This window comes from Symphalangus syndactylus, chromosome 7 (genome assembly GCF_028878055.3).
Source record: "Symphalangus syndactylus isolate Jambi chromosome 7, NHGRI_mSymSyn1-v2.1_pri, whole genome shotgun sequence".
In the NCBI taxonomy this organism is placed as follows: Eukaryota; Metazoa; Chordata; class Mammalia; order Primates; family Hylobatidae; genus Symphalangus; species Symphalangus syndactylus.
The window spans coordinates 126,681,293-126,709,275 of NC_072429.2; the positions used below are offsets into that span (position 1 = coordinate 126,681,293).

General features: G+C 46.4%; 1 protein-coding gene and 1 long non-coding RNA gene across 2 annotated transcripts in view; both read left to right on the forward strand.

The window, feature by feature from the left end:
- The window catches only part of LOC134737084 (uncharacterized), a 311,572-nt gene that overhangs the window by 14,386 nt on the left and 269,203 nt on the right, over nucleotides 1-27,983 (forward strand). The window contains exon 2 of the mRNA XM_063642413.1: nucleotides 12,332-12,419. Within this exon, the coding sequence (XP_063498483.1) occupies nucleotides 12,332-12,419 (88 nt within the window). The remainder of the gene's footprint in view (nucleotides 1-12,331; nucleotides 12,420-27,983) is intronic.
- Nucleotides 19,875-27,879, forward strand: LOC134737145 (uncharacterized). The gene is made up of 2 exons (XR_010121779.1): nucleotides 19,875-22,388; nucleotides 22,695-27,879. It is a non-coding gene; the product is annotated as an uncharacterized lncRNA (long non-coding RNA).

A 27,983-nucleotide genomic window follows, 5' to 3' on the forward strand; every position in this document is an offset into this window, starting at 1 on the left:
TCTCTACTAAAAATACAAAAATTAGCCAGGAGTGGTGGCAGGTGCCTGTAATCTTACTACTTGGGAAGCTGAGGCAGGAGAATAGCTTGAACCCAGGAGGCGGAGGTTGCAGTGAGCCGAGATCGAGCCGTTGTACTCCAGCTTGGGCAACAAAGCGAGATTCCATCTCAAAAAAAAAAAAAAAAAAAAAGAAGAAAGCAAGAAAGCAAGAAAAAGAAAAGACTTCTTGGAGGGCAAAGTTCGAGGGAAGAGTTCGCTAGGGACCTTCCAAACTGTGCTCAGGCATTTGGATTTTACCCTGTAGGTGACAGGGAACTATTGACAGTTTTCTTTTTTTTTTTTTTTTTCTTTTTCTTTTTTTTTTTGGAGGCAGTCTTGCTCTGTTGTTTCAGGCAGGAGTGCAGTGAGCCATAGTGGCTCATTGCAGCCTGGACCCCCTGTGCTCAAGCAATCCTCCCACCTCAGCCTCCAGAGTAGCTGGGACTACAGGTGCATGGCACCACTCCCCAGCTAATGTTTTGTTTTTAATTTTTTATAAAGATAGGGTCTTGCTTTGTTGTCCAGGCTTAAAACTCCTGACTTTAAGCGATCTTCCCATCTTGGCCTCCCAAAGTGTTGGAATTGCAAGAATGAGCCATCGTGCTCGGCTCTATGGAAGGTTTTGAGCTGGGGCAGGGATGAGATTAGAGTGATGTGCCTTTGCCAGAGAGATTTGTCCAGAGGAAGGGTTGCCAGCCTAGAGTCTCTTTGGAACATTCTAGGTAATGTGGAAGAGAGTGTGTCAGTTACTCTCTGGTGGGATGCTTGGCTTTTCCCATTTTTTCAAAAGGAAATGGGAAAAGGAAAAGGTCTTCTGTGTGGAAAGTCCCCAGGAATTTATAGGAGAGTGGCTAAAGAAGACAGAGTTCCCTTCCGGCATTTATTGTGACTGAGTTTGTTCCATAGTTTTAGTCCCACTTAGGTCATGATTCATCCCACTGGGCCAGCAGCAGCGTTGGGATCACGTCAGCCAATCTTCGCACTTAGAGATTTTGAAGAGAGATATCTCCAATCCATGTGGTACATTGCTTTTCACAAAACAAAAGAGTTCATTTCGTCCGTGAAAAGCCTGGCCAGACCCAGCCGGTGGGGACCAGTGGCTTCCTCTGGCAGGCTGGGCTTCCTATGGTCATTGCAGTCCCTCCCCTTTATAGGGCTGCCTTCCCTGAGGACACCTGGGACAGATGCCCCCCAGAAGTGTGCCCTCTGGAAAGGGAGAGGAGCGGGAGGGGGGCTTCAGGCATGCTGGGGCTGGGGGGTACCCCCTGGCCTTTGCTAAGTTCCTGGCTGGTCTGAGCCCTCTTCTTTCCTCTCCCCAGGCCTTGCAAAGGCCGTATCTCTTCCTTTTCATGACTCTGGAAATTCCATACATACTTTTTCCATTAGGAAGACATTCTCTGCATGCTGATCTCGTTAAAACGGAAAAGCCAAGGAGCATCCTGCACCTCCCTCCTGCAAGCAAGTGAGCTTTGCAAATGGAAAACCAGATCCTGAAAGGCAACCACTTAAAAGCTTTTAATGGCTTCCCATTATTAGCTTGAGTGCCTGGTGCGTCAGAGGCTCTCAGTGAGCATGTATTGAATTGCTGAATGCACGGTGGCCCTGGGCTAAGAATCTGGCCCTCACTGTCCCAGGGCTGAGTGCCTTTGCCCTGTGGAGGAAAGCACTGCCTTGGGGTCAGAAATAAGGATTGGCAGGATTGCCTGGGGTTAGAAATAATGATCCTGGGATCAGAGGCAGCAGGTGAATGTGGGGCGTGAATATTTTTGAAGGCTTGGAATGAAATGATTCTTCCAGACTTTAGAGGATTTGTGTCTGCAGATTCTTCTCTAAGGTTTGTGTCTCACACAGTGAGAGAGTCAGCCAGCCAGGGAAATGGGACAGGATATTGTCTCTTTCCCCATTTCCTCTTCTAATGAACTCCTACCTGTGCTTTATGACTGCGTTAAGGGGTCACCTCCTCCAGGAAGCATTCCCTCGTCTCCTTACGCTGGTTCTGAGTGTGTCGTTTCTGCTTGATCCCCTCCCAGCACCATGTGTGTGAGTTCTCCCAGCTCACACCCCATTGTATTACTATATTGTTTCTACAGTGGGTTCCTGTCAGGGGTTCCAAACTTAGCTGTTTAGGAGGATGAGTAGATTGTACAACCACACCAGGTGGTCCTGATCAAATATAGTAAGACGTGTCCAGATTGGCAAACCAGCGGGTCCCTCTTCTAGATGTTATCAGAGAGATACTGTTAGAGAGAGAGGTTGCTAGATGTTAACAGAGGCTGCTGTTAGATTCCAGCTCCCTCCTCCCCGGCCCCCTTTCTCTCCTCATGCCAAAAGATAGACCCAGTGTTGCCAGAGCTTCCACTTTTAAAAGTGAAGCCTTTTAAAATATAAATTCTCCTGACTTTTAAATGTTTTCAGTTAAGTTTTTAAAGGAACATTCATAGGCCAAACTAAATACCTGTGGGCCGCATGTGGCCCCCGGGGCCAGCAGTTTGCAGCATCTTGGTTATAGGTGCTTCTAACCCCTTGCACAAGCTCCCTCAGGCATTTCTTTCCTTTCCATTCCCCCAGAGCCTAGCAGGGAGCTGGCAGGTCACAGTGGGTGCTCCCTAATTATTGGTTATTGACTTGAATGCTAGACTGAGCAAGCACCTCCCCGCTCACAGAGTGTTAACATTTTTCCCTTAGAACTGTTTGTATGTAATGCTATTCAGAATTGCTTCAGTTCCTTACATACTTTAGTGATTGTATGTGCCTGGAAAAGTCATCATTCCTTAGATTCTAGATAACTCTGTTCTTCTGTTCTTTTCCTTTTTCCTTTCTCTCTCTGCCCCCCTCAACATATGTTGTTTTTTTTTGTTTGTTTGTTTGTTTGTTTTTTTGCCAGTTCTTTTGTATCCTGCCTGTTAACACAGGGCTTCATAACATGGGGTCGGCTGTTATTAAGCAATAGTGGCTTCCGGTAGCTCACTGACTTTTGCCCTCTCTGCTGGTAAGCCATTGCTGATTTCCATCAGGGTAGCAAGCATGATTTTCAGATTTACCTTCATTTGCAGTGAACAATTATAGCAAAATTGCTTAAAGAAATGAACCTTCAGGCATGGCGGCTCATGCCTGTAATCCCAGCACTTTGGGAGGCCGAGGCGGGAGGATCACTTGAGCCCAGGAGGTCTCTAGGCTGCAGTAAGCTGTAGTTGCACCACTGCACTCCAGCCTGGGTGACAGGGTGAGACCTCGTCTCAAAAGAAAAGAAAGGAAAAGACAAGAAAAGAAAAGAAAAGAAAAGAAAAGAAGGGGAGGACAGGGGAGAGGGGAGGGGAAGAGGGAGGGAGGGAGGGAGGGATGGAGGAAGGAAGAAAGGCAGGAAGGCAGGAAGGCAGGAAGGAAGGAAGAAAGGAAGAGAAAGAAAGGCTGGGTGTGGTAGCTCTTGCCTGTTGTAGTCCTGGTACTTTGGGAGGCTGAGATGGGAGGAACTGGAAACCAGCCTGGGCAACATAATGAGACTTAATCTCTACAAAAAAAATATTTTTTTTTAATTAGCCAGTGGCATGCACCTGTAGTCCCAGGAGGCCAAGGCTGGAGGATTGCTTGAGAATGGGAAGTTGAGGCTGCAGTGACCTATGTTCCCACCACTGTACTCCAGCCACAGTGACAGAACAAGACCTTGTCAAAAAAAGAAAAGAAAGAAAAGGAGAAAGGGAGGGAAGGAAGGAAGAAAAGAAAGAAGGAAGGGGAGAGAGGAAGGAAGGAAGGAAGGAGGGAAGGAAGGAAGAAAAGAAAGAAGGAAGGGGAGAGAGGAAGGAAGGAAGGAAGGAGGGAAGGAAGGAAGAAAAGAAAGAAGGAAGGGGAGAGAGGAAGGAAGGAAGGAAGGAAGGAAGGGGAAGAGAAGAGACAGAAGGGAGGGAAGGGAGGAAGGCAGGAAAATGGAACGAAGGGAGAGAAGGAGGGAAGAAAAGAAAGAAGGAAGGAAAAAAACCAGTCGGCTATCTTGACGAAAAAAGTCTCAGTCCACCCCATTTTGTGCAGCATTTCCTGTCTTGTTATCTTTCTGGAAAAACTCAGTAAGGCTCTGGTTGGGAATTATAGAAGCTTAATATGCACTTGGAACTGTGTCAGGCTCTCACAGGGAACAAACAAGAGGAACTATAGATTTTTATAGTCTACAGGAGCCCAGTCCATGCATTTGGGAGGCGCAGAGCGAGAGAAAGAGCATTGACGATGATAATACAGCATTAATATAGGTACAATCTGGAGTGATGTTATTTAGTACTACTAATAGCTATAATAAAATGGCATTATATGGATATTAAGCCCTGACTTCGTGCCGGTTTGAGCTTTTCCTGTATTAATTCATGTGATTAATAAAAATTCAGTCTTGCACCATTTACTGAGTATCTCACATGCAGGACAGTGTGAGACTTGCAGCTATGTAGCTGAGAAGAGCTTGGTGAGCCCTTGGAATCTAGTGCAAGGAGGCAAATGTATGATTTTCACATGGCCACAATACCAGGGTGAGTTACTGGTCTTCTCAGAGATGGACAGGGTGGTGCTGGAGCTCCAGGAAGGAAGCAGCTGATGGGAAGCCTTCAGAGAGGAGGTGTCTTAGGCAAGTCCTCCAGGGAGGTAGGCTGGCTGAGGTCTGGGAGCTCTTTCTAGGGGAAGTGAGCAGATAGGGTTGATGGACAGGGCTGGGGGCCGGGGCATAGGAGGAGTTGGGTTCGCCTGTTACAGAGGGTCTGTGAGTCCCTGGTTCTTGTCTCTGCATGGTAACCGCTAATTCTTACCTCTGATTGATGGTGAAGATTTGCAGTAATAGTAATAGTGATTATTTACAACAGCTTACATCTGGCGAGAACCCACTGTGTGATGGGTGCATTACCTCGTTTACTGCTTAGTGAATGACTAGTATTGGGTAGGAAACATTTTCAACCCAATTTTTTCAGATGGGACAAAATGAGGTTCAGAGAGGTTAACCTACTTACCCAAGTTCATGGTTATTGAAACCTAGGTCGGAACCTGGGTCACAGTGCAAAGACTGAGTCTGGAACCTTGGCGTCAACCAGGAAGGATAAACTCTTTTCCCTAGGTAAAGTTTTTATTTCCACCTCAACTTCCCTATTCCTACCCCTCTTGCCACCCCAAAAGGGCAGGGCATTTAATTTTGGCTGCAAATTATACCTATCTTAACGTCAAGTGTCTGGTTATAGACAATTTCTGGCTAGAGATTGAGAGGGAAAAGAGGAAAAATCAAAGCAGTACTTGTCTCAGTTGCTGTGAGTTACAGATAAAAAGCTTACGGGTTTGTTTTTCTTTTTCCTGTGTCATAAAAACCTTTTAAAATTATAAGTAGACGTCTGGGCACGGTGGCTCACACCTGTAATCCCAGCACTTTGGGAGGCTGAGGTGGGTGGATCACCTGAGATCAGCAGTTTGAGACCAACCTGGCCAACATGGTGAAACCCCATCTCTACTAAAAATGCAAAAATTAGCTGGGTGTGATGGTGGGCACCTGTAATCTCAGCTACTTGGGAGGCTGAGGCAGGAGAATTGCTTGAGCCTGGGAGGTAGAGGTTGCAGTGAGCTGAGACCTTGCCACTGCACTCCAGCCTGGGCAACAGAGTGAGACTCTGTCTCAAAATATATATATATTATATATATATAGATGTCATGATGATGGGAAGATAGGGGGAGGAGAGGAGCAGTTTGATCCCAGGATCCCATGGAGAGGAAACTTGTAGGTCTCTTACCCAGTGTCTTCTCCTGCTCTCTGGCTCTGATTTCTGAACTAAAAAGAGTGTGCAAACGTCATCTGCTCTCCTGGTTGTATTTGTAAATGCCTCCCCTAGACCCAGCTCTGCTTTAGGCCACGTGAGTGACAGTGACCACATCAGTCAGGGATTCTCCTACTGTCCCTGGCCCATGTCCGCTTTTGTCTCCTCCCACTCTAATAGACCATGTGGCTTGAACCTCAGCCCTGCTGCCAAGTAGCTGTGTGGGCTTCAGAGCCTGGTGCCTCAGTTCCCTCATCTGTAAAATGGGAATACAAATGGTCCCTGTGTGTTTGGGTATTCAAGAAAATTAAACGAGTTGCTGCACACCTCACCTCTGGCTCCTTCAACAAAAACATGGTCACCCCCAAACCAAACGTAAACAGGAGGGTGGTGATGCAGACCATGTGGAAACGAGAGGCAGACGCAGGCTGGAGTGCAATCGCACGATCTCGGCTCACTGCACCCTCTGCCTTCCAGGTTCAAGCAATTCTTCTGCCTCAGCCTTCTGAGTAGCTGGGATTACAGGCACCCGCTACCAAGTCCAGCTAATTTTTGTATTTTTAATAGAGACGGGGTTTCGCCATGTTGGCCAGGCTGATCTTGAACTCCTGATCTCAGGTGAGCCACCCGCCTTGGCCTCCCAAAGTGCTGGGATTACAGGCATGAACCACCGCCCCCGGCCATAGATGGGAAATTATTTTTGCACTTTCAGTTGTCCTAAATCTAGAGTTTTCCTTTATCCAGACAGCTGGCGAAAGTGGACCTGAGAATAGAGAGGAGATTTCCTGGTGGGGAAGACCTCCATCCTCCTTCTCCAGCCCCTTCCTCATTATTCCCAAGAAAAGAGCTTCTGGGTTCCTGGGAGAGGCTGAGCAGGTGGAGACACCTGGGCCATATCTGGGCCTCTCCAGAATCCAGGAGCCTGCCTGACGCGACAGCCAGGGAGGGTTTCTGTGTGAAGTCGGCTCGAGTGAGCCAGCCTTTCATGCATCCTTGTCTTTATTTCTTCCCCAGCTCAGGAGGGGCTGAGTTGTGTCTTAATGAGCAGTTCTGGCTGCACACTGGGCATCTCCTAATTTACTCTCATTTATTTAGCTCCTGCTGCATGCTGGGCAGTGCTCTAAGTGCTCTGCCGGTTTTGGCTAATTTAATCTCCCTAGCAAACCCTTTGAGGGGACTGATGGGATCACCAGCCTCATTTTACAGATGTGGGGATTGAGGCACAGACAGTTTATTTTTAATTTTTATGTGTAAAATGTTTTTACTGTGGGAAAATTTACATAATGAAATTTGCCATTGTAACCATTTCTTTCTTTCTTTTTTTTTTTTTTTGAGACAGAGTCTCGCTCTGTGGCCCAGGCTGGAGTGCAGTGGCGCAATCTCAGCTCACTGCAAGCTCCGCCTCCCGGGTTCACGCCATTCTCCTGCCTCAGCCTCTCCGAGCAGCTGGGACTACAGGCGCCCGCCACCACGCCCGGCTAATTTTTTGTATTTTTAGTAGAGACGGGGTTTCACCATCTTGGCCAGGATGATTGTAACCATTTCTAACTGTACAATTCAGTGGCATTAAGGCCATTCGTATTATTGTGTAACCATCACCACTAATCTAACCATCTCCGGAACATTTTTCATCATTCCAAACTGAAACTCTGAACTCATTAAACACTCACTCTCCCGTCCCCCTCCCCTCATCCCCTGGTATCCACAGTTTCTATGAATCTGACTACCCTAAGCGTCCGTATAGGTGGAATCATAGTATTCGTCCTTTTGTGACTGGCTCATTACACTTAGTGTAAATTTGGTTATTTTTTTGAGACAGAATCTTGTTCTGTTGCCCAGGCTGGAGTGCAGTGGCACAGTTTCAGCTCACCACAACCTCTGCCTCCCCAATTCAAGAGATTCGCCTGCCTCAGCCTCCCTCGTAGCTGGGATTACAGTCGTGCACCACCATGCCTGGCTAATTTTTTTATTTTTTAGTAGAGATGGGACTTCGCCATGTTGGCCAGGCTGATCTCAAACTCCTGACCTCAGGTGATCCACCCACCTCGGCCTCCCTAAGTGCTGGGATTACAGTCATGAGCCACCGTGCCCCGCCTTAGTGTAATCTTTCAAAGGTATATCTACGTTGTAGCCTGTGTCACAATTTTATGCCTTTCTAAGGCTGAATGATTTTTTAAATTCATTCCCTTTTAACTCTTTCTTTTGTTGCCTGTGTTTCTGGTGTGAGGCACAGACATTTTAAGAAACTCAGCCAAGGCCATTCAACCAGAAGTGGCAGAGCCTAGATCTTGACCACATGGCTTTGCTGCTCTCAGAGTCTTGACCCTGTGCTGCGGCTGACTTCAGCTTTTACACGAGTTCTTGTCAGTGCTTTAAGCAGCTTTATTAGGTAGATGCTGCTTTTCCACTTTGCAGATATGGAAGGGAGCACCCAGCTCTTGTGGGCCTGGCAGAAATTCATCAGGGGCGGAGGAGGCACAGGGTACCCACCCAAAAAATCCCAACATATTGAGTCATCTTCCAATAATCTATAGCATCATTTACGTTACGCTGCCCACAACATAAATGGCTAGCAAATAATTTGGGTGCGACAGAATTGGTGAATGAATTTAATGTAGCTTCAACCTGAAAACCATTATACACTATAAATACCTACAAAATTATAGATATAAGGCTGGGTGTGGTGGCTCATGCCTGTAATTCCAGCACTTTGGGAGGCCAAGGTGGGCAGATAATGAGTTCAGGAGTTCGAAACCAGCCTGGCCAACATAGTGAAACCCCGTCTCTACTAAAAATACAAAAATTAGCTGGGCTTGGTGGTGCATGCCTGTAGTCCCAGCTACTCAGCAGGCTGAAGCAGGAGAATCTCTTGAACCTGGAGGCAGAGGTTGTGGTGAGCTGAGATCACGCCACTGCACTCCAGCCTAGGCAACAGAGTGAGACTCTGTCTCAAAACAAACAAAATTATAGATGTCACCTACAGGCCAGTTGGGAGGCATATTGGTAAATAAATACCCATGACCTCTCCACCCTGCCTAGGATCCAAACTATGAACACTGATGGTTGACTCCAACTCCACCTTCTTTTCAGTTTTCTCCCATGCCTACCCCCTGCCCCCAAGCATTCTCCCTCATTGGTGGCCCTGATTTTCTTTTTATTGAGATAGGATCTCACTATGTTGCCCAGGCTGGTCCCGAACTTCTGGGCTCAAGAGATCCTCTTATCTCGGCCTCTCAAAGTGCTGAGATTACAGGCGTGAGCCGCTATGCCAGGCCAACTCTTATCTTGAATGTTGATGTTTATCATGTCATGGATGAAAAAAAAAAAAACCCATGTGTATTCTTTTTTTCTTTCTTTTTTTTTTTGAGATGGTGTTTCGCTCTTGTCACCCAGGATGGGGATGGAGTGCAATGGCATGATCTCGACTAACTGTAACCTCCACCTCCTGGGTTCAAGCGATTCTCCTGCCTCAGCCTCCTGAGTAGCTGGGATTATGGGCACTCGCCACCATGCCTGGCTAATTTTTGTATTTTTAGTAGAGGTGAGGTTTCACCATGTTGGCCAGGCTAGTCTCGAACACCTGACCTCAGGTGATCCACCCGCCTCGGCCTCCCGTTTGTATTCTTAAATATTGTATTGTTCCCTTTACTTTCTTTAGAGCTTTACAGAAATTCCATGCTGCCTGCAGCTTCCTTTGCCGCTCTGCATCATGTTGGTAAGTCTCTGCTGATGCCTGCTGCTGTAGCTTATTTTTCGCTGTGATAATCTGTTCCATTGTGTGAACTGACCACAGTTGATTGATCTGTTCTCCAAGGACATGTGAGTCGTTCTCAGGTGTCCCCCCATCCCCTCGCGATACAAACAGTGCTGCTGTGGGCATTTCGTACATCTGGTTGCCTATGTCAGAATTTCCGGGGTATACAGCTAGGACCCAGTACTGCTGTTGGATTTTCCTGGGATTGTAGACTCTCAAATTTGGAATGGACTTCTATGGCCAAGTAGTTCCCTTCATCAGTCATCTCAAAAGAAATGCCCTTGGTGTGATGGTTGAGAGCACTGTTCTGGAATAGGAGGGACACAGACCTGCTGGACCTTTGCCTCATTTTATTACTTAGTTCATTATGCAATGAACTTAACATCTGTCTACCTCAGTAGTTTCCCTGTCTGTGAATTGAGTCTGTAATATATATATATATATATATTTCCCTAAGGGTTAAATAAGATAGAGACCTGGCATGGTAGCACATGCCTGTAATTCCGGCACTTTGGGAGGCTGAGGCAGGAGAATCACTTGAGCTCAGGAGTGCGAAACCAGCCCGGGCAATATAGTTGGACTCTGTCTCTACAAAAATGAAAAATACAAAAAAAAATTAGCTGGGTGTGGTGGCATGTGCCTGCAGTCCCAGCTACTAGAGGCTGAGATGGGAGAATTGCTTGAGCCTGGGAGGTCGATGCTGCAGTGAGCTGCAACAGAGTGACACCTTGTCTCAGAAAAAATACAAGAGAGAGAGAAAGATCCGGCACGTGTAGAGATTAACTCGGAGCCTGGAAATAATAAACACAGAGTAAGTGCTCCCTGCTGTTTGCCTTGTTCCTGTTGGTGTTTAAAGATCACTTACACTTGCAGAGGCAGAACTGATGCCCAGGAGAGTGGCAGTAACTAGCTGAAGGGAAACAGCCCGGGTCCAGTTTACTTCTCCTCAACATGGGCCAAAGACGCCAGGCAGGATCATAGTCCGGCTGGATTGTGGCTTTCCTCAAGGTGATCTTGACTTGCCCAGGTGGGATTTCACCCCCATTTCCTTCCAGGCTTCCCATTTTAGACTTGAAATGTAGGCCTGTTGGGGCCTCCTCTAGTAGATGTGTGCCCTTGAGCTTGGGTACCCCCCTGCCAAGATACGCCTTTCAAAAACAGATAAACTTATCGCACCTGAATAGAAGGGGCTCCCAAGGGGCCCCACCCTGCTCCGGATGTCTCAGTGAGGAATCAATAGCTGTTAATTCCTGTGCTGCCCCCTGCCTGACATTCCATCCATGCTTGAGGCCCAGATTGTAAGAAGGGAGAGCAGGCAGGTCTCTCTTCCAGGAGAGGGACCCAGTTCATCAGCAGGATTTATTCATTCATGTATTACGTCAGGCTCAGCGCCTGGGCTTTTTATAAAGGAAGGCTCTGCTGGCGTTCTGTGTTATTCAGATATTCGGTGAGAGACCACCAGAAGCCACAAAAAATTGCTGACATCTGTTGGAAGGCAATCATGCATAATGGATAAGGGTGCACTCTGCAGTTCCAGCAGCATTGATTTGAATTCCCCCTCTGCTGCTTCAAAACTCTGAGATCTCAGCGAGTTGCTTACCGTCTAGAGCCTCCATGTCCTCATCTATAAAACTAGAAAATAAATGGTACTCACTAGATCCTTACCTTGTTGTGAGAGTAGAATGACGTGCGTGTAGAGCTTTCCCAGAGCTGGCATGTGGTAGGTGCTCAATAAACACTGGTTATTCTCTCTCTCTTTCTCTGTCGCCTAGGCTGGAGTGCAGTGGTGTGATCATAGCTCACAACAGCCTCTGTCTCCGAGGCTCAAGGGATACTCCTGCCTCAGCCTTACGAGTAGCTGGGACTTGCAGGCATGTGCTGCCACTCCTAGCTAATTTGTTTTATTTCTAGTACAGATGGGGTCTTGCTATGTAGTCCCTGCTGGAGCGCTGGTTGCTCTCTAATTGGCTGTGATCCCTGGGGTAGGCACACTGGTACTGGGACTATAGCAAAATCTGTGCTCGGTGAAGGAGCAAGGGTGCTTTACGGTTGTAGAATCTCACGGTACACGTCGCTTTGGTTTTTCTCTTCCCAGCTCTGGAGTCCTGGGATCCAAGTGTGAGCCCCATGTCTGTAAAATGAGGCTAGTCACTTGACTCCTCTTGGATCTCGCTTTCCTCGTCTGTTAGTGCGCTTGTAGATAGCTGACTGTCACCAGGCTTTTCTGTGAGCACTCTGCATCTGTATTCAACCTGTATACTTAATCTTCACAACAGTTGAGGTGGTTGATCCATAGTAATTTCTCGTTGTACAGATGGAGAAACTGAGGCAGAGAGAGAAGTGTCTTTCCAAGGTTAACAGCTAACCAGTAGCAGGGTACACTGGGATTTGAAAGACCGTCTATGTGTCCTAACTGGTATGCTCTCCTGTCTAGAGGTGATCTCTTCCTCCAGGGTTCCAGGTAGGTTGGTTGAGATGTGCAATGAGGAAGAGCCTCGGGAGATGAGTCGGCTAATGGCACCCGCAGGCTACCCAGCCCTCAGGAGCTCACTGCAGAGCAGTTGGGGATGCGTTTCAAGGTTACCTGTGCCAGAGTTCCTGGGGTACATATTAAATAGGTAGGACCCAATACTGCTTTGCATTTTCCTGGAATCATAGACTCTTAACATTGGAAAGGATTTCTTTGCCAAGTAATTCGCCCTCATCATTAATCTCTAAGAAATGCGGAGGTGGAATTAGAAGGTGTGTGTCTCTTTCTCTTGCACCACAGATTGTATCGAGTCTCATCTGGCAGCTTCAAAGATCATCCGCATTCTTTCGTCTTCATGGAGTGTCACTGGATTGAGATGATTCTAAGGGTGAGGTCAAGCATTTGGAGTTTGGAACTCTTTGCCTTTTGTAGAGATGCTCCCGTGGGACTTGCCCTGCACCCAGTTCAGCTTGCTTGGGATGCATCTGCTGAGCCTGGAAGAGAAGTATGGGTTCAAGGCCAGCGGTCCAGCCCTCCTACAGACCTGATCTGTAATAGGGAAGGGTTGCCTCTGTGTGGATTGGGAGTTTAATCAGCAAGAGTGGATTAGCAGCAGGCTCATTCTGTTTACTCCAGTAGGTCACGGGGCCAAGGGCAAACATACACCCCTCCCAGCCCAGAAACTGATAGCTGCAAAGTTGCACACCCTTCTCCCCAAATTGACAAATATGGTTTTCATTGTTGGAGTAATAAATTATGCTTTTTAAGGATAAAAATGTTGCCCAGCTGTTGAGTGGTTTAAACTTCCAGATGTTCCTCTGCTCAGTAATCAGAGCAGGATGCATGATGGGATCTCTTTAAAAGTTGATGAACAGAATGGTTCATTAAATTTCAACAATGTGCTTGGGATGCCAAGGGGAGGTGTAGCATCTCCCTGGAGGGAAGGAGGTACCCATTTCCTAGCGTGCTTGGGTGAAGAATTAGCAAGCAGTAACTGAAGACCAGTTACTGGTCAGGCAGGGAGGCCTGAGTTCTAGTCCCTGCTGACTGTGTGACTTTGGGCTGAGCAGTTGGCCTCTCTGAGTCTCAGGTTTTTTTTTTTTTTTTTTCTTTTGTGTTTTTGAGATAGAGTCTCGCTCTGTCGCCCAGGCTGGAATGCAGTGGCGTGATCTTGGCTCACTGCAACCTCTGCCTCCCAGGTTCAAGTGGTTCTCGTGCCACAGCCTCCCGAGTAGCTGGATTACAGACATGCACCACCGTGCCTAGCTAATTTTTGTATTTTTAGTAGAGATGGGATTTTACCATGTTGGCCAGGCTGGTCTTAAACTCCTGGCCTCAAGTGATCCGCCCACCTTGGCCTCCCAAAGTGTTGGGATTACAGACATGAGCCACTGCGCTGAGCCTGAGCCTCAGTTTCTGATACTTGCAACTGGGAGCATGTTTTGAGAGCTAGAGAAAGTATTGTTGTCTTGTGTAACATGAAAAAAGCTGTGCAGATACTAGCTAAGATCAATGAAAGGTTATCAAACTCAATCTGATGGTGAAAGAAGATACAGAGATCAAGCCCGCCCTCATTTTTAACGTGGGGACACTGAGGCCCAGGAAACTTGGGGCTTCTTCAAGTAATAGCTAGGCCTGTGCTGTCCCATATGGTAGCTGCTAGCCACTAGCCACATGTGGCTATTGAGCAGTAGAAATGTGTGAAAATTCAAATTAAAACGTGTTGTATATGTAAATTGCACAATGGATTATAAAACTCAGTTTAAAAAAAAGAAAAAATTCGTAATAACTTTTGAAATATTGATTACATGTTGAGATGATAAGATTGCGATATATTAAGTTAAATAAAACATGAAAAATGAATCTCACCTTTGGTTTCTGCTTAGTATTTTTTAATGTAGCAACTAGAAAATGAAAAATTACAGCCAGGCGCGGTGGCTCACGCCTGTAATCCCAGCACTTTGGGAGGCCGAGATGGGCTGATCACGAGGTCAGGAGATCGAGACCATCCTGGCTAACATGGTGAAACCTCGTCTCTACTAAAAATACAAAAAAAATTAGCCAGGAATGGTGGTGGGCGCCTGTAATCCCAGCTACTGGGGAGGCTGAGGCAGGAGAATGGCGTGAACCCGGTAGGCGGAGCTTGCAGTAAGCTGAGATTGCACCACTGAACTCCAGCCTGGGCGACAGAGGGAGTCTCTGTCTCAAAAAAAAAAAAGAAAAGAAAAGAAAAAAATAGAAAGAAAATTAAAAATTACATGCGTAGCTTGCATTATATTTCCACTGGGCAGTGCTGTGCTAAACTGTGACACAAACGGTGGACTTCAGAGTTGTGCAGGGTACAATCTGCACAGCCATATGTGTCAGGCCTACCAGGTGTGGATCAGACTGCCTGGGTTCGAATCCTGGCTCTACCAGTAATCAATTGTGTGGTATTGATTAAATTGTTTAAACTCTCAGAGCTTCAGTTGTTCTATCTGCAAAATGAGTATTGCATTCATAGAGCTGTTGTAAGGATTAAATGAATTAATGCATATAAAGTGCCTAGAATAGTGTCTGGCCTGTTTTAAGAGCTCAGTGAGTCTTGGTTGTTGTAGTTGTTACTTTAGGGGTTGTTTTTTTAGAACGTGAGGACACAAGGATGGAAAGACTCAGTCTGTCTGTGGCAAACCATGAAAGGAAAGATTAAACAATTCAATGCAGGCTGGGGGCAGGGGGTCACACTTGTAACCCCAGCCCTTTGGAAGGCCAAGAAGAGCAGATACTTGAGATCAGAAGTTCCTGACCAGCCTGGCCAGCATGGTGAAATCCCATATCTACTAAAAATACAAAAATTAGCCAGACGTGGTGGCGAGTGCTTGTAGTCTCAGCTACTCGGGAGACTGAGGCACAAGAATTGCTTGAACCTGGGAGGTGGAGGTTGCAGTGAGCTGAGATCACGCTACTGCACTCCAGCCTGGGTGACAGAGCAGGACTCTGTCTCAGAAAAGAAAGAAAGGAAAAATAAATTCAATGCAGTGATTATTAGAGGGGTAAGTCCATGGGGACAAATCAGGGGGAATTCCAACTGAGGCAGGACTTGAGATGAATCTTGGAAGCAGAAATGCTCAGCTTGTTGGGCTGGCCAGAGATAAGAAGGACATTGTGGGTGGGAGCAACAGCACCTACAGGGCTGAGATGGATGAAAGCTCAGTTCAGTCTGGGAACTGCAGAAACTCAGTTTGCCTGAACAAACTGCAATGTGGCAAGTGGGAAATGAACCCAAGCTAAAAGAGGACAGCAGCTGGGTGTAAATTTTGTCCTGTAACCCATGGAGAGCCAAGAAGGATTTGGAGCCAGGGAGTGACATGATTGGATTTCATGATCAGATCATTCTAACTGCTTTGAGGATGTTGTCTTGGAAGGAAAGCAAGAGTCTTTGGCAAGAAGATCAAGAGAAGAAAGATTGCTATTTCCAAAGCTCAAGTAGTGTATTTTTCATTGTTGTTGTTAAAGTTCAAAAGTCTTTATATTGGAAGTGGCACATGTGCTATGATCTCACACCTGTAATCCCTTCCCAGTTTATCTGCATGAGAAAGACGCTTGGAATGGTGCATACCTAAAGGTGGCTTCTGCTCAATGGGGATGTGGATTCTTGTGTCAGGTTGTTGGGGAGGCTTTAGGCTGTGGCTTCCAGCCCATCCCACTGACAGCCGACTTCATATGGATGCAGAGCTTTTTAACCATATCAAAGAGAAGGATAGGAGCTTAAAATATGAAACTCCTGCTTTTGATATGCTTAAATTCTGGGTCTGATATCTTTTTGAAAGAATTAGGTTTTTAATTGAAATAGCTTATGCATATATTTAACATCAAATGGGTAAGGCTTTTATGGAAAATCCAGATTCCCCTGCCCTCTTCCTGCCTGTCCTTAGCCCTATTTCCCAGAGTGAATCAGGGACAGGTCAGTACTTCTAAACAATAAGCTCATGTTACTCCTTCTCGGTTGACTTAGACTTCTGGACCCTCGGCAATGTCCTGGGACTCACACTGGGGGAGGCAGAGAGACCAGCATGTCCCCTCTTGCCACTTGTACTTCCCATTTTCCCACTGGCAAGGTGTGGAACATTTATACTCCCTCCCAGGCCAAACTTAAGACTCCTGTGCTTTATCTGCAAGGTTAATTCCAACAATTGATAAATGGATGAACAGTGTTTACATTAGGAGGCTTGTCAATGGCCTTCACTGCTCGTCGAAGTAGTTGGCTTTGATCACATGTCCTTTGTGTCCAGCTCTCTCTTTGCCCTCAGCTTTCTAATCGCCCTTTAAGGGACAATCTGAGGCTGGGTGAGGTGGCTCACGCCTGTAATCCCAGCAGTTCAGGAGGCTGAGGCGGGAGGATCTCTTGAGCCCGGGAGTTCAACACTAACCTGGGCAACAAAGTGAGAGCCTGTCTCTACAAAACATTAAAAAATTAGCCATACCTGGTGGAGTGTGCCTGTGGTCCTAGCTGAGGTGAGAGGATTGCTCGATCCCAGGAGTTTGAGGCTGCAGTGAGCTGTAATTGCACCACTGCATTCCAGCCTGGGTGACAGAGTGAGACCCTATCTCAAAAAAAAAGGAACTATCTGGCTTCATCCTAAGAGTAGTTGCATTTTAAACTCTCAGTCAACTTCTTTTACTGTAAAATGGGAATAATAATTAACAGTCTAAATTCCTAAAGTAATTACAAAGGCTGAACAGGTGATGCCTGTTCCTCAGGCCCCTCCCTTGGGGCCCCTGCAGCCCTGTGTGTCCCAGGCTAATCTCAAACTCCTGGGCTCAAGTGATCTGCCTACCTTGGCCTCCCAAAGTGTTGGGATTACAGACACGAGCCACCACTCCCAGCCAGGTTGCTCTTAAATTTTACCTTTTTATCCAGGAGGGTGGGTCGTCATTTCTTTCAAATAATGCTTCTATTTATGAGATTTTTCTTTGTAGAAAATGTGGGAAATGTTAAGAGTATAAGGAAGAAAATAAGTCGTGTTAACGCAATTGCTGCATTTTTCTTTTTTTCTTTGCATATTTCTTTTAAACTTGAGATCATGTAATGTCAATAAGTTTATTGGATTTTTCTCCTAATGTAGTATTAGTATTTCCATGTGTTGTAAAGAGCAAGCTTTTAGGTATCATTTTTAATGCAATATAATGTTGTAACATCCTATTGCAATGATAGCTTGTCTTTCTCCCAATTTAATCTGTACTATTAGGTATTAAGAATATTTAATGTGGCCGGGCATGAAGCCTCATGCCTGTAATCCCAACACTTTGGGAGGCCGAGGTGGGTGGAACACTTGAGGTCAGGAATTCGAGACCAGCTTGGGCAACATGGTGAAACTGCATCTTTACTCAAAATACAAAAATTAGCTGGGTGTGGTGTTGCCTGCCTGTAATTCCAGCTATTCGGAAGGCTAAGGCTGGAGAATCATTTGAACCCAGGAGGTGGAGGTTGCAGTGAGTCAAGATCATGCACTGCACTTCAGCCTGGGTAACAGAGCCAGACGCTATCTCAAAAAAAAAAAAAAAAAAAAAAAGAACATTGTATGTATTTTCTTCTTTTAAATAATATTGAGTGTTTTGGTGTATGTCTGTGCATGTGTGCACATATGTGTGCAGAAACCTATAGGATAGATTTCTGCAAGAATTATCAAGTCAAAGGTTCTAGACATTTTTAAGGCTCTCAATGCATGTTGTTCAGTTGTTTCCCCATTTGGTTACACCAAATTACAGTCACAAAATTACACCAAATATTTTTCCTCCATGGAGTTCCTTTCTCGTGAAATTGGGTTTCTGAGGCCAGGGAGACTTGGGTCTTGTTGAGGTGAAGGGGATAATTCATCAGCATCTGTCACTGTTTTTCACTATCATTTTGAGTTTGATTTAAATAGCACAGTTTGCTGCGTGCAAAATGAGAGTAGCTTTGAAGGAGCACAGTGGAAGCCTGTGTCCTAAGATCTGCTGTGGCTGAGTGGAAAGAATCCTGGCCTGAGCCTGAACACCCATCGCTGAGGGTCGGTCTTACCAAGGAGAACTTTGGGAACTTACCTAATTTTTGTTTACCTTACTTTCTCGTGGGTAAAAAAGAGTAGATGGGCTGGGCGCGGTGGCTCACGCTTATAATCCCAGCACTTTGGGAGGCCGAGGCGGGCGGATCACGAGGTCAGGAGATCGAGATCACGGTCAAACCCCGTCTCTACTAAAAAAATACAAAAACTTAGCCGGGCGTGGTGGCGGGCGCCTGTAGTCCCAGCTACTTGGAGAGGCTGAGGCAGGAGAATGGCGTGAACCTGGGAGGGGGAGCTTGCAGTGAGCCGAGACAGCGCCACTGCACTCCAGCCTGGGCGATAGAGCGAGACTCGGTCTCAAAAAAAAAAAAAAGAGTAGATGATGACATCTACTTCAGAACTCTGGCTGCTACGTGGGGTACGACCATGTTGCATTTTCAGGATGCTTTAGTGGAAATCAAAAGCATGGGATGTGAATGCAAAACCAAAGGGCTTAGGTTCTGCATCAGACATATGTGGCTAGCTGTATGTTCCTTGCCGCGTCACTCAACCTTGCTTGGTACACACCTTTTTCATATGGCGTGCATCTCTTCCTCAGCCATATGGGTGTCCTCGAAAATGCTGAGCATGAGAAAAATGCATTTGTATCCTCTTTATTTATTTATTATTTATTTATTTTTTGAGATGGGGTCTTACTCTGTTGCCCAAGCTGGAGTGCAGTCAACACAATCATGGTTCATTGCAGCCTCAAATTCCTGGGCTCAATGGATTCTCTTGTCCTAGCCTCCTCAGTTGCTGGGACTACAGGAGCGTGCCACCATGCCCAGCTTTTTTTTTTTTTTTTTTTGATAGTAGAGATGAGGTCTTGTTATGTTGCCCAGGCCAATTTCGAACTCCTTGGCTCAAACAATCCCCCCTCCTCGGCCTCCCAAAGTGCTGGGATTATAGGCATGAGCTACCAGTACACCCAGCCTATCCTGTTTACCTACAACTTGCCAGTAACCTTGGGCAAATTGCTTGGCCTCTGGATCTTGGTTTTGTTTTCTGTAAAATGGGAATAATAATAATAATAATCCCTAATTCCTAAGGGGATTGGGAAGGTTGAACAAAGTGCGTCCGCTAGATTGCTTGACCTGTTGCCTAATCCTGGTGATTTCTCATAAAAATCAGTTGTTCTCACTAGTGGAGTCCACCAGACCTGATGATTCCCCAGCGTTGAGTTCAGCCAACCTGCACTTTAGCTCTTCAGGCTGGTTGCGTATGGCTGGCTAGATTCATCATTTGGAATCTTCGTCGGAGTCAGAAGGGACCCATCCAAGTTTGTCATTCGATGGATGACAAAGTAAGGCTCCAGATGGTGAGTGTCTATTTTGGAATTTCGTAACTGTTTCCATTTGTGTGTAAAGGAGGATAACACACACATACTTACATATACACACAAGCATATTTGCATAGACTGGATTTGGAAGGGTGCACAAAGAAAATGGTCATAGTGGCTGTTGCTAAGAGGCCACCCGGGAGCTTTCTGGGGCCAGGAGAGAAACAGCCTTGACTGTATGACTTTTTTTCAGTCCCGTTGGAAAATTTTACCATGTGTATCTTTTAGTTCTTCAATTAATAAGCAATGAGTTCTTAAACTTCACCAGGTAGTAAAAGATCTTTGAAAGCCAATCCTGCTTCTTAATGCATGGATAGAATCCCTGGGAGTATGCAAAATCTCTCTGTTGGTTTTATAGCTGTCTATCTGAACTCACATGCCCTGGATCCCGGCCCCAGGGCTTTCTTTTTCTTTCTTTCTCTCTTTTTTTTTTTTTTTTTGAGATGGAGTTTCGCTCTTGTTGCCCAGGCTGGAGTGCAGTGGCACCATCTTGGCTCACCGTAACCTCCGCCTCCTGGGTTCGAGCGATTCTCCTGCCTCAGCCTCCCGAGTAGCTGGGATTACAGGCATGTGCCACCATGCCCGGCTAATTTTGTATTTTTAGTAGGGATGGGGTTTCTCCATGTTGGTTAGGCTGGTCTCAAACCCCTGCCCTCAGGTGATCCGTCTGCCTCAGCCTCCAAAAGTGCTGGGATTACAGGCGTGAGCCACCACACCCGGCCTAGCCCCAGGGCTTTCTAACACCCACATGGACTGTCTGCTGTCTCTTGCTGGCCTCCCAGTCTGTCTCCAGAATATGTCAGACTGAGTCCTAGACACCTAGCCTCTGGTACCCTGGCAGCCAACTGCTCCTCTGGTTCACCCCCTGGTGCTCCCTGTAGAGGGAAGCCATCAGCCTGACTGAGCAGCCCGGAGGCTGGAGTTTTTGGCTGCTTCCTAACCAGCCGCCTTCACGGCCCAGGAGCCTCCCAGCACAGAAGGGAGAATCTGTGCAGCTTGTTCCTTATCCTCCTTTGAACCAAGGCCTGTTCCAAGAGGGCCTGTGCCAACTCCAGGGCCTCTCTGCTTGCACGTCAGGGTTGAGCTGCTCCCCCAGGCCCCATGCACGGAGTTGGCAGCTCCCTGGAAAAATTTCCTTCCCCCTTTCTTTCTGGCAAATACGATGGATTCCCTGCATGGCCCCAGACCATGAGTCTTGAGTTGAGTCCTGCAGGAGCATCTTGCTGGGTGGCTTCAGCAGGGGCAGGGGTGGAAACCCTGAAGTCCTCCTCTGTCCTGAAAGCCTTTGATCTTCATTCTGGCCCGAAGCCCCCGTGCCGTATTTCCCTCAGCACCATTGTAACATCTGGTGACCCAGGCTGTTAGGGCCGAGTGCCTGCTCTTTGGAGGGCATCTAGTTCAATGTGAGCATTTTTTTCTACCCAGCGACCAATTCTGGAAACATCAAAGTGTATGTGAGCCTACTTTTCGTTTCTCCATTCAAAATGAAAATAGCTGTATTGATCCCATGGTGAGGGGTGGGCAGGGTGTGTATCTTCTTGCTGCTGGGATGTTCTACTTTGTTGGACAGAAGGCTGTGTGCTTTCTGGCAGGTTACACCTGGGTACATTTCAGTCAAGCTGAGCTGGCTCTCTCCTCTTTTCATTCTGAAAGTAGATCTCTTGCTAAGGGCTTGTTACTGAGTGTCTAGTTCCTTGTTGTACAGGTGAGGGAAACTGAGGCCCAGAGTGGATGTGACGTTTCTGAAGGAGAGGCTCTGTAAAGTTCTGAGTAGGTGAGACTTATTATTATCCGCAAATAACAACAACAACAATAATTAGAAGAAGAAGCAACTGCTGCCCTAAAGCATGGGGCTTTTCTTTTTCAGCTGGATGGTGAAGCTTGGTGGCCTCTCCTTTTATCTTCATAGCAGCACAAGCCCTGTGGTGTTTATATTTCTCTTTGGCCAGAGATGTATTTTGAAATTTAAATGATAAAGCAAACAAGTCCTGTTTTCACTGACGCTTTAGAAACCTTGCATGAAACCTCTTCACGGTGGTTTTGGGAGCCAAGCAAGGCCAGGTTTTTCTATAAATGTGGGGAGAGGGATGTTGAGGACAGTCCAACCTCAGAGAGTGAATGATTGCATTCATCTTGATTAAACTCAGTGAATCCATGAAAGGATGGTGCAGGTCCCCCCGCCCAGGCTCACTCTTCCATGTGTGTCCTCATGGCCAATTTGTCTTTGCTCGAGATGGAAAGCTGACGAGATGGACTTTTTTTTTTCCCCTTAAAAATAATTACATGATGCCCGTTCCAAGTTCTATGCTCCACCAGTTAAAGATTTTTGGATCTTTTGCTGAGAATGCCTGTTCAGAGGTAAACTTGTTAGCATCTGAGACAAGCATAATAATAATGATTCAGGTCAGGAGCTACAAAGGACTCTGTGATGAGCAAAAAATAATGATTGAGCCTGGCGCGGTGGCTCACGTCTGTAATCCCAGCACTTTGGGAAGCTGAGGTCAGGAGTTCGAGACCAGACTGGCCAACATAGTGAAACCCCATTTCTACTAAAAATACAAAAAATTAGCTGGGTGTGGTGGCAGGTGCCTGTAATCCCAGCTACTAGGGAGGCTGAGGCAGGAGAATCACTTGAACCTGGGAGGCAGAGGTTGCAGTGAGCCAAGATTGCACCATTGCACTCCAGCCTGGGCAATAAGAGTGAAACTCCATCTCAGGGGAAAACAAATGCATGTTGTATAAAATAAAACCTTATATATATTCACACACATATGTATATATGAGATGGGGTGGTCCTAGCTACAAAAATGTACATGACAGCTATGGTTTTAAGGCCCCATTGCCTTTAAGTTTGTTCTCGAAATGGTTGGTAGCCAGTTCTTCTCTCCTTGGCTTCCCAGAAATCCTTTCCAACCCAAGAGCTGTCAGAGGTCCTTTAAGTAAGCAAGACTTTCAGGTAAGGCCGGGCACGGTGGCTCACGCTTGTAATCCCAGCACTTTGGGAGGCCGAGGCGGGCGGATCACGAGGTCAGGAGATCGAGACCACGGTGAAACCCTGTCTCTACTAAAAATACAAAAAATTAGCCGGGCGTGGTGGCGGGCGCCTGTAGTCCCAGCTACTCAGAGAGGCTGAGGCAGGAGAATGGCGTGAACCCGGGAGGCGGAGCTTGCAGTGAGCCGAGATTGCGCCACTGCACTCCAGCCTGGGTGAGAGAGCGAGACTCCGTCTCAAAAAAAAAAAAAAAAAAAAAAAGACTTTCAGGTGTTGTTTCTCTGGACTCCCTCTTTCACATCTATTCTATAAAAAGAGGGTGGCTGCTCAGCCCAATGTAAAGAAAGCACTTTCTGAAGTTGAATGAGTTTTACATTTCAGCTCTGCCAGTGTGGCAGTATGAACTTGAGAAAGAGACATCCCCTCTCTGACACTTAATTTCCCATCTGTAAAGTGAGATCCACAATTTTACCTTTGCGGGTTGGCACATGGACTGGAGATAGTATTGGTAAGATGCTGTGTTCATTTCCTAGGGCTGACATTACAAATTAGCAGTGGGCTCCTTTCAACAACAGATATTTATTCTCTTGCAGTTCTGGAAGCTAGAAATCCAAATTCAGGGTGTCAGGAGGGCCATGCTCCACATGAAGGCTCCGAAAAATAATCTTTTCTTGTCTCCTCTTGGTTTTGGTGGTTGCTGGCAATCCCTGGCTTGTGGCTGCAGCATTCTGCCTCCATCTTTACATGGCCTTCTTCCCTCTGTGTGTCTCTGTATTCTCTCTTCTTCTTGTAATACTGCCAGTCATTAGATCCAGGGCCCACCCTGATCTAGCAGAATCTCTTCTTTACTTAACTAATTACACCTGCAAAGACCCTATTTCCAAATAAAGGCTACATTCTGAGGTTCTGAATAGACATGAATTCTGGGGAGCAATCAACCCAGTACAGATGTCTGGCATTTTATTGCAGACAACATCTGGGCAGATGACAGCATCTATATTTTTATGATTGTCAGTTACCAGAGGTATGGATAAACATTTCTTGAAAAAGATAGGAGCAAGCCTGATTATTTGAGGAACAGGAGGGCCAGATAGCAGAAGTGGAGGGAGAGGTGTGGTTGGCTTGGCAGGTGGAGAGGGGCAGGGATGGAAGCAAGGAGCTTGCTATGTGGGGGTGTGGGAGTGGGGTTGGGGAAACCATATTGCTTTATTTCAGGGGAGAGTGGTGTGGCCTGTGTCTTGGTGGTAGCAAAGAAAGTGGAGAGAAAAACGTAGATTTTACATTTATTTGGGCAATTGTGCCAATAGGATTTGCACACAGATTGGATATGGAGGTGAGAAAATAAGGGAACCAAGAATGACTCCTACGAGTCAGGCTGGGTAGCTCATGCCTACTATAGTCCTAGCACTTTGGGGGGCTGTGATGGTTAATACTGAGTGTCAACTTGATTGGATTGAAAGATGCAAAGTGTTGTTTCCAGGTGTGTCTGTGAGGGTGTTGCCAAAGGAGATTAACATTTGAGTCAGTGGGCTGGGGAAGGCAGATCCACCCTTAAGCTGGTGGGCACAATCTAATCAGCTGCCAGCGAATATAAAGCAGGCAGAAACACATGAAAAGGCGAGACTGGCCTAGCCTCTCAGCCTACATCTTTCTCCCATGCTGGATGCTTCCTGCCCTCAGACATTGGACTCCAAGTTCTTCAGTTTTGAGACTTGGACTGGCTCTCCTTGCCCCTCAAGCTTGCAGACAGCCTATTGTGGGACCTTGTGATCGTGTAAGTTAATACTTAATAAACTCCTCTTTATAGACATACATATGTGTGTGTGTATGTATATATCTATATCTATATCTATATCTGTATCTATATCTATATCTATCTATCTATCTATCTATCTATATATATATATATCTCCTATTAGTTCTGTCCCTCCAGGGAACCCTGACTAATACAGAGGCTGAGGCAGGAGGGCCATTTGAGGCCAGGAGTTCAAGACCAGTCTGGACAACTTAGAGAGACCCTGTCTCTACAAAAAATTAAAAAAAAAAAAAAAAAGGAATGACTCCTAGGTTTTTGGTATCAGCAACCTGGCAGATGCTGGTGTCTTCAATGGACATGGGGAAGATGGGCAGTAGATTGTGGGCGCAGAGAGTTCTGTGCAGGCATGTTAAATTGCAGATGCCCATTAATGGCCACAGGAGATGCCAACTAGGTACTTGGCAAAGTGAGTCTGGGAATTGAGACCATCATGGTAGGAGATAGCATTTGGAAGACTTTGGCAGAGGTGGGATCCAAATCCACGGGACTGGAGTATAGATAGAAAAGTGGACACAGGACTAGACATGGCCACTAGTGGTAGGGGTAGAAGTTGGGGAGCTGGAAAAGGTGATTACAAGGAGCCACTGGTGAGGCAGAAAAACATACCGGGAGCCTAGAGAAGGAAGACCTTCTTAAGGAAGGAGGAGAGTCATCACTTGCAGTGTTGCCAAGAGGTCAGGTAGAATGAGTCACACAGAAGTGACTGTTAGATTTGGCATCAAGGAGGTTGTTGACCAACTTGGCAAGAGTGCCTCATGGGAGCAATCAAGAGGAAGCCAGTGACCAATGGAGGTGACTGCTCTTGCGTTCTGCTCTCTCTTCATTGCCTTTTGCTCTTTGCTTAGGCAAATCAGTGTCCTCAGTAGGTTTCCTGAAGGCTAATGTCAGCATTAGTATTTACCTACCCATTAGCTCATTTGATTCTCAAACAACATCTTTGCAGAAAAGGCTGGGCAGGGCAGGCAGGTATATTCCCATTTTACAGCTGAGAAAGCCACAACTTAAAAACCTCAAGTGTTTTTTTTTTTTTCAGGCTGTTTCTAAGAGTTATGTGTCAGGCACCCCTCCTCCACCCCCATCTTGGCATATATCCCAGTGTTTTGTGGTTTGTTACATTTTTTGGTTTTCTTAGCTAGATTATGAGCCCAGTGAAGAGAGGATCTGAATGACATCTCTATATTCCCACACAGAGATACCAAATGCTTGCCACACTTGTTACTTTCTCTTGGGTACCCATGGCAGGCATCACTAGCTGATCATGACCTTCTCTTCCTTTGAGCCCAGACTCAGCTTAGAATTCTACCGAGCATTCCAGATAGCCTGTCAACCTGCTGACAGATAAGGTATCATCAACAGACGTTTTTACTGTAGTACTTAATGTCATGCCTGGTTCGGCAAGTGATTTTGTGAGTGATTTAGCAAATGAGCATTCTCTGAAAACACGAGTGAGTTCTATGTCACTAGAGGTAATCAAGAAGATCAAAGGAGATCAAATTCATGCACACGGCCGGGTGCGGTGGCTCACGCCTGTAATCCCAGCACTTTGGGAGGCTAAGGTGGGTGGATCACGAGGTCAGGAGATCGAGACCATCCTGGCTAACATGGTGAAACCCCATCTCTACTAAAAATACAAAAAATTAGCCGGGTGTGGTGGCAGGCGCCTGTAGTGCCAGCTACTCGGAAGGCTGAGGAAGGAGAATGGTGTGAACCCGGGAGGCGGAGCTTGCAGTGAGCTGAGATCGCACCACTGCACTCCAGCCTGGGCAACAGAGCGAGACCCTGTCTCAAAAGAAAAAAAATTCTTGCACAATTGGGTAAGGTAAATAGAATTCAGATACTGGATAAAAGGTTATCCAAGTCTGAGATTATTTGACATTCATGGAGTTATTTAATGAACAGTAGTGTCTCTTACCATTCTGGAACAAAACAAGAAACCTTTGAGAGGAATCTCCCCCCACCTCCCCAGATATATAGGAGGGGGCGATGGGCAACACTATTATGGCTCCTTTCTTGTCTTGGCCACTTGGGGCTCTGGTCTCAGCCTTTCTGGATTGCCTTAGATGATGGGTGTCACCTAGGTTGAGAGGAATGAAGAGAAAATGGAATGTTTTAGGGTCTGCAAGGGGAGGTCTGACCCCAAGGCCTGTGAAGTGAGGGTTTTTTTTTTTTTTTTTTAATGGCCTGTGCACATCAAATCCTGGCTCTGTTACTTGCTGGTCACACATAATCTGTTGGGCCCTACTGAGCCAAAGGGAGTAGACAGAATAGTACTGTTCCAGGTTGTTGAGGGATTCGGTGAGATTCCCTAGGTAGGTTTTGGTCAACAAGCAGGCATTTCATAATCGTCTCTACCTCCTGCCCTGCCCCCGGGACTGTGGGGATTGTCTGCATTCCTCTGTGGAACTGGAATGTGGCTGCAGTGATGGTGTCTGCAGGGATGCTGAAGCTGCTCCTCTCTCCTGCCCACTAGCCTGGCCTTGCCCAGTCCTAGCCGGGGTAAGTGAACATCAGTCCCACGGACAGAGTCTTCTCTGAAAACTGCTTTATGGACTTTTTTTTTTTTTTTCCCAGACAGGGTCTTGCTCTGTTGCCCAGGCTGGAGTGCAGTGGCACAATCTCACTGCAACCTCAGCTTCCTGGACTCAAGTAATCCTCCCACCTCAGCCACCCGAGTAGTTGGGACTACACGTGCATGCTATGATGCCCAGCTAATTTTTGTATCTTTAGTAGAGACAGGGTTTCACCATGTTGCCCAGGCTGGTCTTGAACTCCTGGACTCAAGCGATCCACCTGCCTCAGCCTCCCAGAGTGCTGGGATTACAAGCCTGCCTTATGGATCTTAATATCTCGGCCCAACGGCATTGGCTCTGCCTGGCTCCAGAGGGATATGAAGCCATTCCTGGGGGACACCATTGTTTTCTAGTTAATATTATCAGTCCTGTAGTCCAGTGATTTTCAAATTTTAGTGTAGTCAGAATCCCCAAAAGGGCTTGTTGAAACCCAGACAGCTGGACCCCTCCCTAGAAACTTAGAATAAGGCCTGATAATTGGCTCTAACAAGCTCACAGGTAATACTGAAGTTGAGGACCTTGTATCTCACTTTAAGCAAAGTCTTCCCACAGCAACTATTGTTCCTCCCTGCCCATAGGTAATATCTTCTACTTGGGCCCTTTGCTTCCACTGTGGCCTGCTTACAACCTCACCTACACTTATTAACTAGCAGAGTTCATTGAGTGTCCTTAAAACCTTAAACTTCAAACTATACCACAAGGCTACAGTAACCAAAACAGCATGGTACTAGTACCAAAACAGATATATAGACCAATGGAACAGAATGGAGGCCTCAGAAGTAACACCACACATATACAACCATCTGATCTTTGACAAACCTGACAAAAACAAGCAATGGGGAAATAATTCCCTATTTAATAATGGTGTCAGGAAAACTGGCTAGCCATATGCAGAAAACTGAAACTGGACCCCTTCCTTATACCTTATACAAAAATTAACTCAAGATGGATTAAAGACTTAAACATAAGACCTAAAACCATAAAAACCCTAGATGAAAACCTAGGCAAAACCATTCAGGACATAGGCATGGGCAAAGACTTCATGACTAAAACACGAAAAGCAATTTCAGCCGGGCGCAGTGGCTCACGCTTGTAATCCCAGCACTTTGGGAGGCCGAGGCGGGTGGATCACGAGGTCAGGAGATCGAGACCATGGTGAAACCCCGTCTCTAC